This window comes from Diorhabda sublineata, chromosome 5, assembly GCF_026230105.1.
Source record: "Diorhabda sublineata isolate icDioSubl1.1 chromosome 5, icDioSubl1.1, whole genome shotgun sequence".
NCBI lineage: Eukaryota > Metazoa > Arthropoda > Insecta > Coleoptera > Chrysomelidae > Diorhabda > Diorhabda sublineata.
Genome location: NC_079478.1, coordinates 33,128,107 through 33,141,613, shown reverse-complemented (window position 1 = coordinate 33,141,613; position 13,507 = coordinate 33,128,107). Strand labels below are relative to the sequence as shown.

The window sequence follows — 13,507 nt, the reverse complement described above, 5'->3', positions numbered from 1 at the left end:
AAAAAAACTTAATTGAACATTATCATGGTATTCTATATATATAAATCTGGCAACAATGTATTATATTTAAATAGTAGAGTATGCTTCGTCACGTTCTAAACCAACTAAACACATATGTTCTCCTAATAGTGAGAGGAACATGTGTCCAGTCTTTTACGAACGTCTTCTTCAGAGAATGTGATCTATATATATATAAAGAAAGTACTACGACGAATTCAGTACGTCTATTTGTTGTTTTAAGTTACGAACGTAATATATACATGAATATAATATAGTTTATTTTTAGATTAGTACTTGAAGCATAAAGATCAAGAAAATGCGCAATTTTCACAAATATTTATCATAAATAGTCTTGCAAAGAGACGCGTCTGTCTATACTTGACACTAATGTCATTTCTACTTAAATATATTTTATAAAAGAAATGATTAAGTTTATATATAAAATTTAAAAAAAATATATTTACCTCCAGGCAAAGACATTTTCGTTTTTTTATCTATCGTATTTTCTCTTTCATTGGAAACTGTGTCACAGAAGAATGTCCTTCACGTTTGGCAGCTCATGTTTTTACACTGTTATGCAATCAATATGACATTCTTTGTTTTAGAGGTCATCAGGCTTGAAGTAACGTCTAGCTTGCTGCGATGAAACGTCACAGTTAAATTTATTAAAAGAAAATATTAACACATGACAGAGAGTTGATAGCAGAGGCGTGCTCAATGGAGTTATCTTAGGGCGGAACAAGAATGTCAGAAATAAACAGAAGTTGTCATAATTATGACATGGAACACATCTTTACGAATTTTATAATAAAATAGAAATTATTAATAGATAAATAATTCGAAAATTTTAAATATTCTTATACTCCTAAAAAGAATTTTAGTCTGAATTAAGTATTAATTAACTTAATTAATTAATTAATTAAATAATAATTTGCTGTCAAAAATAGTTTCTTTCTCTTTCTACCTTCCTTTGGTCTTGATAGTGATATTTATTTATTTCAGGTTACATTATAACCTTTTTATTCTATCGTCCCGTTTTATAACTATTATCTAAATTAATTGCAGACTTATTAGTTGTTATCAAAACGTAATATACCGGGTGCCCCAATGTAAATGGAACTGTTTATACCTATTTCATTATAACAAATGCTATTTATATAAAAATATGAATATTATTTTACAGTTTATATGCGTATCGCTAGAGGGCAGAATTGAATCAACAAATCTAAAATTCCTGTATTAGAAAGTCGAGCTAAGAAATTAATGGCGGCTCCAATAAGAGAAGCGCACATAACAGTGATCTGTATAACCGGATAATGTTATTGACTATTGGGTTATATATTCAAATTATAGAAGTTTTATGAATGAATTAAATAATAGACTCAAATAATGGAATTACAAAAAGAGATAAGTCTGATTTGTTTACATTCGCGAGACCACAAGACAAAAGATATCGATGCCGCGCGCAAGCGCGGGCGCCATTAATTACTTGAAAGGAGAAAATAGAAAAGGACACAGAGTTCTCTCTCTAACACATAAGCGTTATAGCTCGTGTCCAGACTTTTCCGTAGAGGAAAACAACCTAATTTAAAGAATTAGCAGAAAGAATCATGATATTTTTTAAAAAAATTTGCTTCTATTTATTCAGGTAGGGGAGAGTGGAACTTTGTTATCGTATAGTTCTCACAACTGCGCTTCTAAATGACCAATTTTTCTATACGTGGTCTTCTTAGAAACAGTTTTTTTTTTTCGTGTATATAATAGTGATAATTTCTCACAATTACACTGTCTGTTACGCGTTTCGATAATCTAGTTATCATCTTCAGAGACTAAAAAGGGAACTAAAACCTATAAACTTGACGTACCTATTTTATACAAAATTTCACATTGGCAGCATTTGGTAATCTTCTTATTTCGTCACATTCTAAAGGACAGATCTTGAATAACCTTGTACGGAAAGTTTGACGCTCAGCGATACGATCCGTAACCTGCCAATCAGAAGACGTACGGAGGTCACAGATCCCATAAAACGTATATCTAAGTTGAAATAGCATTGGGTAAGTCATGTTGGAAACCAAGACAAAAAAATGGACTATAATTACCACAACATGACGACCAAGAGAGACCAAAAGAAAATTAGGAAGACCCCAGAAACGCTGACTTGAGGATCATAACGCAGAAATAAGATTTCCATGATATTTATTCACTTGTACAATACATTCTAAATGTTTAATAATGGTTATTGAATAGTTATCAACGTTTTATCTACTACTTATGCTGATGTGCCGAAAAGTTTGAAAACCGCAAGTCTCAGTATTCTATCAATGACGCTGCTCGTGAAAAGTAATAGTAGACAGCTATTTAAGGGGAATAAGTAAGTTTTAAAGTTAAAAAAAAATCATAGACAAATGAAACAACCCGTCTACGAGCCGATTAACTCGATCAGCACCCGAACAACAATGAACGTGATCCGGGTTAGTTTCTGAACATTAAGATCGTAATCGGGTTAATTCGATCATAATTTCCGAAAAGTAGTTTGATGATATTAAGAGAGTAGCAGGCCGACACTGGATGCAAACGACATAAATCCTAATAATGTGTGAACCATTACGAAGAATAGCATTGGTAATTGATATATTCGATTAATGACTACCGATAAAAATTACAAGCTGTATATTAAAGCTCCACGTCACATATCAACTCATTTATTTAAACAACGCATGGTTAATGGATTATCTTTTATCTAACTAAATGATTTTCCACTGAAATTTTTACATTCAAATTATTACAAGGACGATATTAGAGATTACTTAAGGCATCTCAACGTAAATTAAGACAATATTTCTCATTTACGTACATTACTTTCCATAGCCAGTGACAATGTAAGTACATTGTCTATTTTTGATTAGAATTATTGTATTGTTTTTATGAGATGGTTTGAACGTTGCACCTGAAAGAAGTCTGTTGGACCATTAGGTAGAATCGTAATTAGCGAGTAATAGCAGCTACTTTTGTTGTATCAATTCTTCAATGTCAAATTAATTATTTTTAAAGCGTGCAAAGGTCACCTGATGAAGTTGCACAGCAGCGACAATAAATTATACAGGGACACTTCAAATAATACAAAACCAGATAACATTTTTTTAAAAGAATCTAACGTTATATAATAATTACATACAGAATACAAAAATCCAACGAATTCAATTTATTATTTGGGTTACTGTACATGTTCAAACCATTTTGATAAACATGTTCAACCTACGATTTCTGAATAGAACTACCAACTTTTGATTTATAGTTTAAAAAGTCTCTTTTGTTCAAAAATGTAATCGTTAACAAGTTTGGTACAGAAATTAATTGATAACCACTTATTGCATGTCATTAAAACTGAAAGTAAAAAGAAGGATTTCTCTATTAGCTTTACTTCAATCTTTGAAGCAGAATTCAGTTTCTCTTTAGAAGTGTGCTATAATATCACAGTAGATAAGAAGTTCAACTGGAGTAGTCATATTGATCAGCAGGTCTGACATTTTTTGAGCTTACAGAAGAATGGTTCCGTAAAAAATCGACGCATCATCCATGTGGTACTTGTCCAAAGTCCTTGATAAGTTCTATCGACTAGCTTGTTGATATTACGAATCTTTATGAAGAAAATCTAACGTTAAAACCTTCGAGGTAGCAATCATTAGCACTTTGGAGAGTAGAGGAGAATGTGCATAATCATAAGAACTTCGAAGAGGTTTCAACATTACGATGTGATCATCGTCCCAACTTCTACAACTTAACAACCAAATTTAAAGTCAAGGTTGCTACTTAAGTTTTGAGATAGGTCAATATGAATATGACAAATCTGATATTGCCATAAGAACGTGTGCTATTTGATTTGTTTACAGATACATAAACAATCATCTTGATAAAAAAATCGAATTAGATCGCGAACATATTCATGGGATGATTTTCTATGACATTCGGCGTAGATTAAACTAACAGCAGTGTGCCAGTAAACTCGCTTCGACTTCGGCACCATCTGGAGCCACCGTGTTTCCGAATTCACTTGAGGTCGCACTTCGCTACATGATGAGTTTCAGCACTTGTTCAAACAAAAACGTTTTTGAACAGCAAAAACATCGAATTGATGGATCATCCGTTCTTGTTTGGTACCCAATGGTTTCTTCTTATTTCCGCAGATGCTAGGTCAATATTTTTCTACAACTAAAGAAGCGGTACCTCAATCGGAATGGAGAAAATGCTAATGGAAGTATTTTGACAAACAACAAAGCCATACCCAATTGACAACCCTCATATATAGAGTAAAAGACCGAACTGAAAGTAGGACTTTATTATTTTAGCGACAACAAAGAAGACTCTAAAGCTCGTCCCGTTATCTACAATATTTCAAGCAGAGATATATGCAATTTGGGCCATATTATCAACCAAAATAAAATCAGCAAATACATATGTTATTGCTGTGACATACATAACAGTTACAGAAGCTTCAATAGTCAAGTTTACGTGTATCTCTGGACATTCTGGTGTACGAGGAAATGAGAAAGTAGACAGAATTCCGAAAGGTGCTGTCACAAATTCCTTACATCAAAAGTTTAACAAACAGAAGATATGAAAAGAGCTTTCTGAACAGGTGGAGGGAAGAGGTTAACCATCGTACTTACATGTTTCTTCCTAGTAGTTTATGAAGCCAAAATGTAATTAAATAACATTATCAAAGAAGATAATAAATATCAACAATCGCCAAATACAAGAATTGACAATTTAAGAAATATTATAGATGTTTAATAACCAAACAAAAGAATATTTAGTACAAATATACAATTTAATAATGATAAAAGAAAAGCTCCCATGGACAACCTCTATCATAATTCTCTCCCAGTAAAATCAGACCCAGAAACATATAGACCAATATCATTTACATGGGTAAAGTTCTTGCGAAGATAATCAACAACAAACTTGTATGGAATCAGAAAAATTAATAATACTCTGGCTTCCTTAAACACTTTATCTACGTTAGATAATCTTATAGATCTAGAATCGGACTTCCATGAGGCTTTTGCTATAAAATACGAGGCAACATATTGAAATATATCTCGAACTTTCTAGAACATCGCCAGTATCAAGTGCGAGTGGATGGAGTATACTCCCAGTTGAAGACTCAAGAAAATGGTATACCACAAGGGTCGAATTTCAATACAATCTTATTTCTCATAGCGATAAATTCGATTATTAATCACCAGCAAAATGCAGATTACACGAAAATGACTTTCTCAATAAGAACTCAACTCCAGCCCAAAACTTTATATCTATGGAAATTATAGTTGATCAAAAATTAGCATTCTGATATTGAAGAAAAAATGCCAACCTGTTCAGGACACTAGCTTTCAAAAACTGGGGTGCAGACTACTCAAATACAAATAATTGATAATATCTAAATTTGACTAAGGAACGATCGTCTACAACTCTGCTAGAAAAATTATTCTACAGTCACTGGAAGTTATTTAGAACACAGCATTACGCATCTGTTTGGTGCCCATCGTACAAAGAAATCCGTAACGTCGTATCGGAACGCTTTAAAAAGAAATTTTCAACCAACACAACTAATCATAGAGTCTATCCAGTATGAATCTGCAATTTCCAAATATCTATGATATATCATCAATAGATGCTATCCCCCAATGGACAATACCCCTCTCTACTATAGACCTAGAGCTTGCCCACCTCAATACACCAACAAACGTTGTAAAACAAGAATTCCTAAGAGCTTTAAGTAAAACGACAACTTTTATAAAGTATACACAGATGCTTCAAAAAATTAAGATGAAACTGGAGCTTCCTTCTACTCAGAAAACCTGTCGAAATCCTTTGTACTCCCTCCTATTACATCTATCCACTCTGATGAACTGTTTGCCATTCTAGAAGAAGAGGGAACTTCAGATTCAAGAATATCGGATTCCCAAAGATCACTAACGGCAATCTGCCAACAATATCCCAACCATCCCATTGCCATTCATATTAAGAAGGAAATACTCACTTGCAGAAACAACGTTTTCATTTGGGTTCCATCCCCCACTGGAATAGAGGGAAATGAAAGAGTAGATGGAATAGCAAAAATTCAAACAACAACGAGCAATCAGTAACTAGTACATACCGATTTCAAAACATTTTTTAAGAAGAAAATGTCAAGGAAAAGCAGAACCAACCAGAACCTCACTAAACTGTTAAAAATGACTACATGACTACCTATTAGCGGGAAATCATAAACCAACGTGCGGGATGTGCAATAGTGAATTAACAGTGAAATTGACTGTTTAAAATATGACAATGAACGAAAAATTAATCAATTACCACAATCGCTGGAGGAGCTATTTCAAGAAGACCCAAAGAAACTCATGAATTACCTGAAAGACTGCAAACTAAGTAGTAAAATCTAGATTTAACGATCGAATGTATCAAACCTTAACAACTCGCTAATAACCCTGCGTGGTTGATGCGTAAAAAAAATGAGAAAACAAGTCAATATAATGTGATTCTCCGCTCATAAATCAATAATACATTCATTTATGATGTACAAGGTTATATTATTATAAGGGTCATTGTCAAATGTTACATAGGTAAACTTGTCCCGCAACTGTTTCACTTAATTGTGAACAACTACTAAAAAATATTACATCAATAATTACCCCGAAAAGTGTAAGATACAAATTTCAAAATACATATTTAAAAACAGGCCGTTATACAAACGTATTTAAATGAAAATCAAAACATGTCACATATAATAGTCTGTTTTTCATCCTTTCGCCATTGAATTCGACCTCTAATTTCTTAATGACCACCATGGGTTTATCAGCTGGTGGCGTGAAATTGAGTCAAAAATCTCTAGTGTTACCGAGAGACTTTTGGTGGCCCGGAGCAAAGTTTGGACAAAATCAGGCATACAGGACTAAATGTTTAATAAAACTACTTATCTTAATTGCTTGGACACATCATTGTTTACGTAGCTATGTTCAAAATTTTGGTACATCAAAAAATTTAATCTAAACATTTTGGTGCGTGAAATTTTCAATTGAACTATTAATTTTTGGTTTCAATTGACTATTACTTATAGTACTTGTTTACAAAATATTCGAACTACTTTGAAACTAATTGATAAAAAATACGAAGCTGAGGGATAATTAATCATTTAAAATTTTTTTATTTGCGTTTTTCATTTTTTAACTTAAACACAACCATATTTTGTTTAGAAATAACATATTAGATTCCTGAAAGTTTCGTAAACAGTCATTCAAAAAATAAGATAAAATAATTCTTAGTAATTACGCAGTTTAACCCCCTAACCTCCGATCACTTTGAAAGTTTCTCACACTGTATCTATACTTCACGAATGTCTGATGCAAAGGGAAGTTGTGATAATGATTATTTGACTAGTTTTTTAACAGCCCACCCCATCCCTATTCGCAACTTCTTTCTGCATTTCTTGCACTGGAAAATAAAATAGAGGCATTGAGTTAATTATAAGTTGAGGTTAAGTTAGGTTAGGTTGTTTACCTTATAATTAACTCAATGTCTTTATTTTATTTTCCAATGCAAGAAATGCAGAAGGAGTAGGGGCGTAATATAAAGCTTTTCCATCAAAAGTTTCAAATTAAAATCGAGAATTTTTCTTTCTAGACTCCAATCTAGTAAAATCGTCAATAACGTTTTCAAATGATAATTTTTCAGCTGTTTCATGTTCGATGCTGAGTAATAACATGATTCATTCACCAGTAGTCGGACGTAACCTATTGTTAAACCGATTTTAGTCCTTTCTTATAAAGGTTAGGCATATCAAAGGCAGATAAAATATGCCAACTAACAAAAAGTTTTGATTGCTTACGAATCTTAAAAAAACTCCTATCTCTTCCATCAAATCCTCCTAGCTAAGATCTGACTGTTATGTGAATGCAGCTAGTTTATTGTTTGGTTCGTACGAGTAGACTCAGTTGGTGTGGACACTCTAAAACTGTCAAGACAGAAGCACCTGTACGTGGATTTGTGGAAGCTCGTACTGCAGTTTTGAATTTCTCATATCTGTGGAACTCAATATGATCTGAGGAAATGTATGAATAAAATAATGAGGTCGCCTCGTGATGCCCCTCTTACCAATCAGCTCTTAATTTACGAAAAAGATTCTAGCATATCCTTCTCCCCTCGTAAATCAATAATATCCATTATTGATGTCCAAGGTTACTTTACTATAAATTGCACTATCAGACAAGTTTAATATATGCATCTATCAAAGAAATCGAGTAACATTGTAGAAATAGTGAGATGAATCCGTCACATTCCAGATCAGATACAAAATCTGAGTCATGGAAGCGAAAATGACGTGTTAATATTTATTCTCTCTTACGCTAATTTTTATTGAGTTCGCAATAATGTTGTTTACAATGTAAACTTGAGAGATAAAAGCGTTCTGTTTTGTTAAATTGCATACATTTTATAATACTAATTAAATTTTAGCAGTTACAAGCAGTAATTGAAAATAAATTCATAGTTTTTACATTACTCTCTCAAAATATTTTCAAGTTTAACCCATTAACGCCTGGTTTCTTTTTTGCAAGAGTAATTTGTTTTTCTGTACTTTTCTGTATCCTGTTTAAACCAAACGCCCTTACAGGTAGGTTCATTTTACTCGTCTGTTTACCTTTCATAATTTAATATTCTGTTTTAGCAGGTGTAATAATCATTTTCCAAGTAAGACCACAACTAAGTGCATTTGTTTAAATAACGGCTCTCCATTTTATAATGATTCGATTGCCTTTTATTTAAAGTGTACTATCTCGCATAAGATATACATATTTTTAAAATAATAAATTTATAAAATGAGGTATCTACGCCTATGGTAGATGAAACAAAATTGTCGACAAGGGTTTTTATAATCTGCAATTGATTTTGGAAGAACTATAACGCTAAGAGATGATATTTTTCCAAACATACATATTAATAATTCTTGGATATTGTCCTCTGATTTTAGACCAGAAAATAAAAATAAATGCAGTTAAGTGAATGAACAAATCTTATTTTGTATGAAAAATAGAAAAACATTAATGTATTTGTATTCAATTGAAAAAAAAACGTAACTAACTCTGAAGACGATAGCTTGGTTATCGAAACGCGAAACTTATTTAATTGTGAAAAGAAAATCCTTATTGAAATATATTTCTCGGTTGAAGTCTTTAATTAATAAACCATTAATGTCCTATTAAAACAGATTGTATGTTACATCGCGTTAAAGAAAAAAAATCCTGGTCCAGAAAACAAATTCCAGTTAATTCAGAAAGATGGAGCTTCACCATATTACCAACGCAATGTCCGGCAGTATGTGTGCGAAGTTGGTGCCACTGACCAAAAGCTCTTGCGTCAACGGGTCTGCTCAGATTTCCTTGAAAGGTTAGAAAAAGATTTGCTTTGATAGGGACCCGATTTGATTCGATGGAAGCGGTAAAGCAAAATACGGCAGAGCTTCTAAATGCCATCACCAAAGAAGACTTCTAGCACTGCTTCGATCAATAGAAAAAACATATGGAAAGGTGGGAGCATTCGAATGTGGAATAGTCAGACCTTGTATGTTGAGGGAATTGTGTACAAAACTAAATCTTTGAATTGAAAGAACTAACAACGCTTGCCATTAGGTTTATCACGCCTGATACGTTGAATAAGTTTAGAAAGTTTGATTTTAGATTAAGATGTTGCAAGACATTTTATAGAAATTACTTCATTTTATTATTCAACATTTTATTTTAGTTTATAATTTATTGTATTTAGGGGAATTTCTGTTATCATATGATTTCATTTTAATCTATCTCATGATATTTATTCTATATAGTTTTTACATAGTACCTACCATATATATGCTTCAATGAGAGGGTTGCTAGTTAATGTGTGAGATTTGGCAACACTGATGTGAATATGTCAAATTGACATTGCTGTCATAAAGTTTGACATTTTTAATAGTGAACTAACTCAGAACGTGTTGTCATACGAGTGCTATTTGAATTGTTTACAGATACTCGTTTGAAACATTCATCTTGGACAAAAAATGAAATTGATTCGCAATGATTTTCTATAACAATCGACGTAGATTGAACCAACAGTAGAGTGTCGATCAATTCGATTCGACTTTCGGTGATAAAGCATCATCTCGAACCATTTTGTTTCGCTGGTTTCCCGATTGAACTTTGCTACAGAATGAATTTCGTGAAGGTCGTCCAAAATCGGCTGTTGTGCCAGAAAACATCGTTGCTGTGAGTAAACTGATAGTGCAAGATCGTCAGTGACATACCGTGAGATTGAGGCATACTTGAGGAAGAAATGGTGAAAAAATTCGTAGCCGACAATCGACTGTATGGATCTTTCAAGACAAGTCAAATGACTTCGCCTGTTTTTTCGGGATAACTGGACATGAAGCCACTTCATTAGAGCAACGTAGATCGGTCAATTCTGAATGGTACACCAGCATTTTTTTGCCAGAAGTGTACGAAAAAATCATTGAAACCAATCCCAGAAAACGAATCAATCTCCACCACGATAATGCGAGCCTTTACACATCAGTTCAAACAAAATCGTTTTAGATCAGTCAAAACATCGAATTGATGGTTCATTTGCCGTATTTGGCACCCAATTATTTCTTGTTATCCTCGCAGATCAAATTAAATTGCGAGATTAACGTCAATCTCAATCGAAATGGAAAAAATGCTTCGACAATAGGTTCAAACGCATTTTAAAGTGTATAGAACTTAATGTAGACTATTTTGAAAAACAAAGAAAACAACAAAGTCATATCAAATTATTAATATTAGTTTTTATTTGTCTCAAAACTTCAGTAACAACTCTAGTATAATTGTGATTAGTTATCCACACCTCCTGTATACGTGCAATGATGTAAAACAGTTTTTATGTTCAAATTCACTAAATATCACGTTTCAAAAGAATACAATAATGTTTAAGTAGTAAATTTCCTGCCTATTCTTTACCAAGAAATTATAAATAAAGACGAAATATAGCCTCAAGCACTAAAATTTCTAACTACAACACTGCTTTTCAAAGATCCGTATATTATAAACGTGGTTTTTCAATAATTTACAGCAATTCAATGAAGAACATGGAATATTTATCTAGCAATTTAAACACGGTCGACATATCACAAGAAAACGTTGATAGCAATGTGAAAAAATGAAAACTGATAAGTATTATCAGCTATTTACTATAATTATTATTTTAATAGGAAATAGTCTTACATAACCATTGAAATACTCTTTAGGAAAATGTGTTTAAAAACAAGAATTTATAAATTATAGAAGTAAGGGTGTGAGGACAAAAATTCGTATGTTCTTATACAGCTTAGCAAGCAAAGTAGACGTGGACTGTGAAAGTCATTGTTTCTAGTAATTTGACAGCTGTCAAATGTCCCATACTTCATCTGTCTAAACAAACAGATATAGAGTAGAATAGTAGCAGCAGCGATGAAACAACAGCAAGGTAAACGAGAATGGATAGGATAAGAGGTAATTATAGAAAAGATCAAACAAGGACCAATAGGAAACAGGATAATTAAACTGGTAAGAACACATCAAGAGAGGAACACAACAAAGCCTAATAAGAAAAGTGACAGAAACAAATAGATATAATAGAAGAAGGAAACGAAGAACTAGGAAAACTTGGCAACAACAAATAGTACAGGAAGGGGAAAGACAAGGGAAAAGAATACAGCAGATGAATGAAGTATCAGAAGATCGGAGAGAGTGGAAAAAATGGATGAAACGCGAATGACAGCTAAAATCCTAATACTTCGAGGCTCGAAAGGACATAGAGAGCTCTAGAGAAGAAATAGAAGAAGAAAAAGAAAGAGAAGAATAAACTTGTTTATAAATGTCTAAAATAAGCAAAAATTGTAGGAGTTTTTACCATTTTACATATCTTCACATAGCCAGATTCTCTTTCTGCATATCAATAGTTTAATTATACGTTATTTATACTGTTTGTTTAAAAATTTAAAAGTAAATTAATTTGGAAATCCAATGGTTTAATTTCCGAGTGTGTCTACAATAAATGAAACAGCACATTTACCTAACACTATTTCTAAAGAAAACGTGAAAAACCTCTCTGAAATCTCGTAATTGTTATCATTAGCTTTGTTCGCGGGTCTGATCCCGAAGCTCGGAATCAGACCTGCGAACAAAGCTATTATTTTGCATTATCCATAAAGGCCGCTTGACATGGTGCAACAAATTGCATGCAAGGTCAAAATATTGCATAGATGAATATTGCACGTCCAGTGCTTCATGTCTGCCACTAACAAAAATTCAATAAGTGAATTAAACAAATACCTTATCCAAAATTTGAATCAATATTTTGTGACCGGTTTGAAAATGATGAAAATAACTAGACTTGACACTAGAATTGCAGCTTGCATGCAATAAAAATGGCACCAAACCGATGATGTTGCAAATGCGAAGTCTTGCAAGAAATCTTTGTAAACTAATTCTAGTTTAAAGATTCAACAGTTAAAAAGTGATCTTTCGAACCTCGTATATTAAACATATTTTTCAAAACTAACCTTGCAATAAAAACCCAAAAAATTTAAATATTCAAGACAGTAAATAATATCTCCAAGGTCATAATGGTAATAGGATGAAGAAGTGTGGTCAATTATCTCCTTATGTAATACTTAATACCCATTCTTTGCCTTTGCATGTCCAAAGGAGGATTTATGACCGGAAATTAGAGATCTTCTGCTACGTTTCATTTTTTTAACAACTTGATTTATTAGTTATTGTTTTTTTTGTGATTCATTATGTGAAAATTAAATCACAATTTTATGTATTATGAACTTGATATTATATTAAACAAATATAGGGGTAACTCAGTCGAAATACAACTCATAGGTGATATTTTGGTTAGCAATGAATTTCGAATATTGAACGCCAATGTCCATCATTGTATCAAAATTCCCGCCTATTCACGAACAAGTGCACTGATTTCATGTGCACACGCATCAGTATAAACTGCGGCAATGCGAGAGGCAGCGAATTGACCAATAACCAATCAGATCTGATTGGCCTAATAAAGCTACTGGCTGTATTTTCGAGTTTTCGTTGATTATTAGAGTGTTTTTTTTTTAAGAAAATAATTATGAAAATTTTGATTTTATCTTTTTTGCTAGTGAAGAACTGAAACTATCAGTTTTTGGAAAATAATCAATGGGTGAAAAAGATGGAGATCATTTGCAGAAAATAACTATCAACCAATCAATCCTTCAACTAACGTATGTTGCAATGTTTTTGGCACAAACTTTAGTAGCTTAAAACAATTTTTTATTTTCTTGACATTAGTTACACATGTACTTTTTTATGTCAGTTGCATTAGAATGTCTTTAAGTTGGATATAAGAAAAGGTATTTATAATTTGGTTGGATAAACCCCTACACCTGACATTTTTCTAAACCTAAATATTCCAC

At 32.5% G+C, this 13,507-nt stretch overlaps 1 protein-coding gene across 4 annotated transcripts in view; it reads right to left on the bottom strand.

Moving 5' to 3' along the window:
* LOC130444607 (zinc finger protein 208-like) overlaps positions 1-13,507 on the bottom strand; it is a 184,022-nt gene that overhangs the window by 136,107 nt on the left and 34,408 nt on the right. For 2 of the 4 annotated variants that reach the window (XM_056779836.1, XM_056779838.1), the window contains exon 1: positions 465-654. The exons of the other annotated variants lie outside the window; for them this stretch is intronic. In XM_056779836.1, coding sequence (XP_056635814.1) covers positions 465-480 — 16 coding nt within the window. In that variant the 5' untranslated portion in view covers positions 481-654. Of the gene's footprint in view, positions 1-464; positions 655-13,507 lie in introns of those variants that run through there. 4 annotated transcript variants of the gene reach the window in all.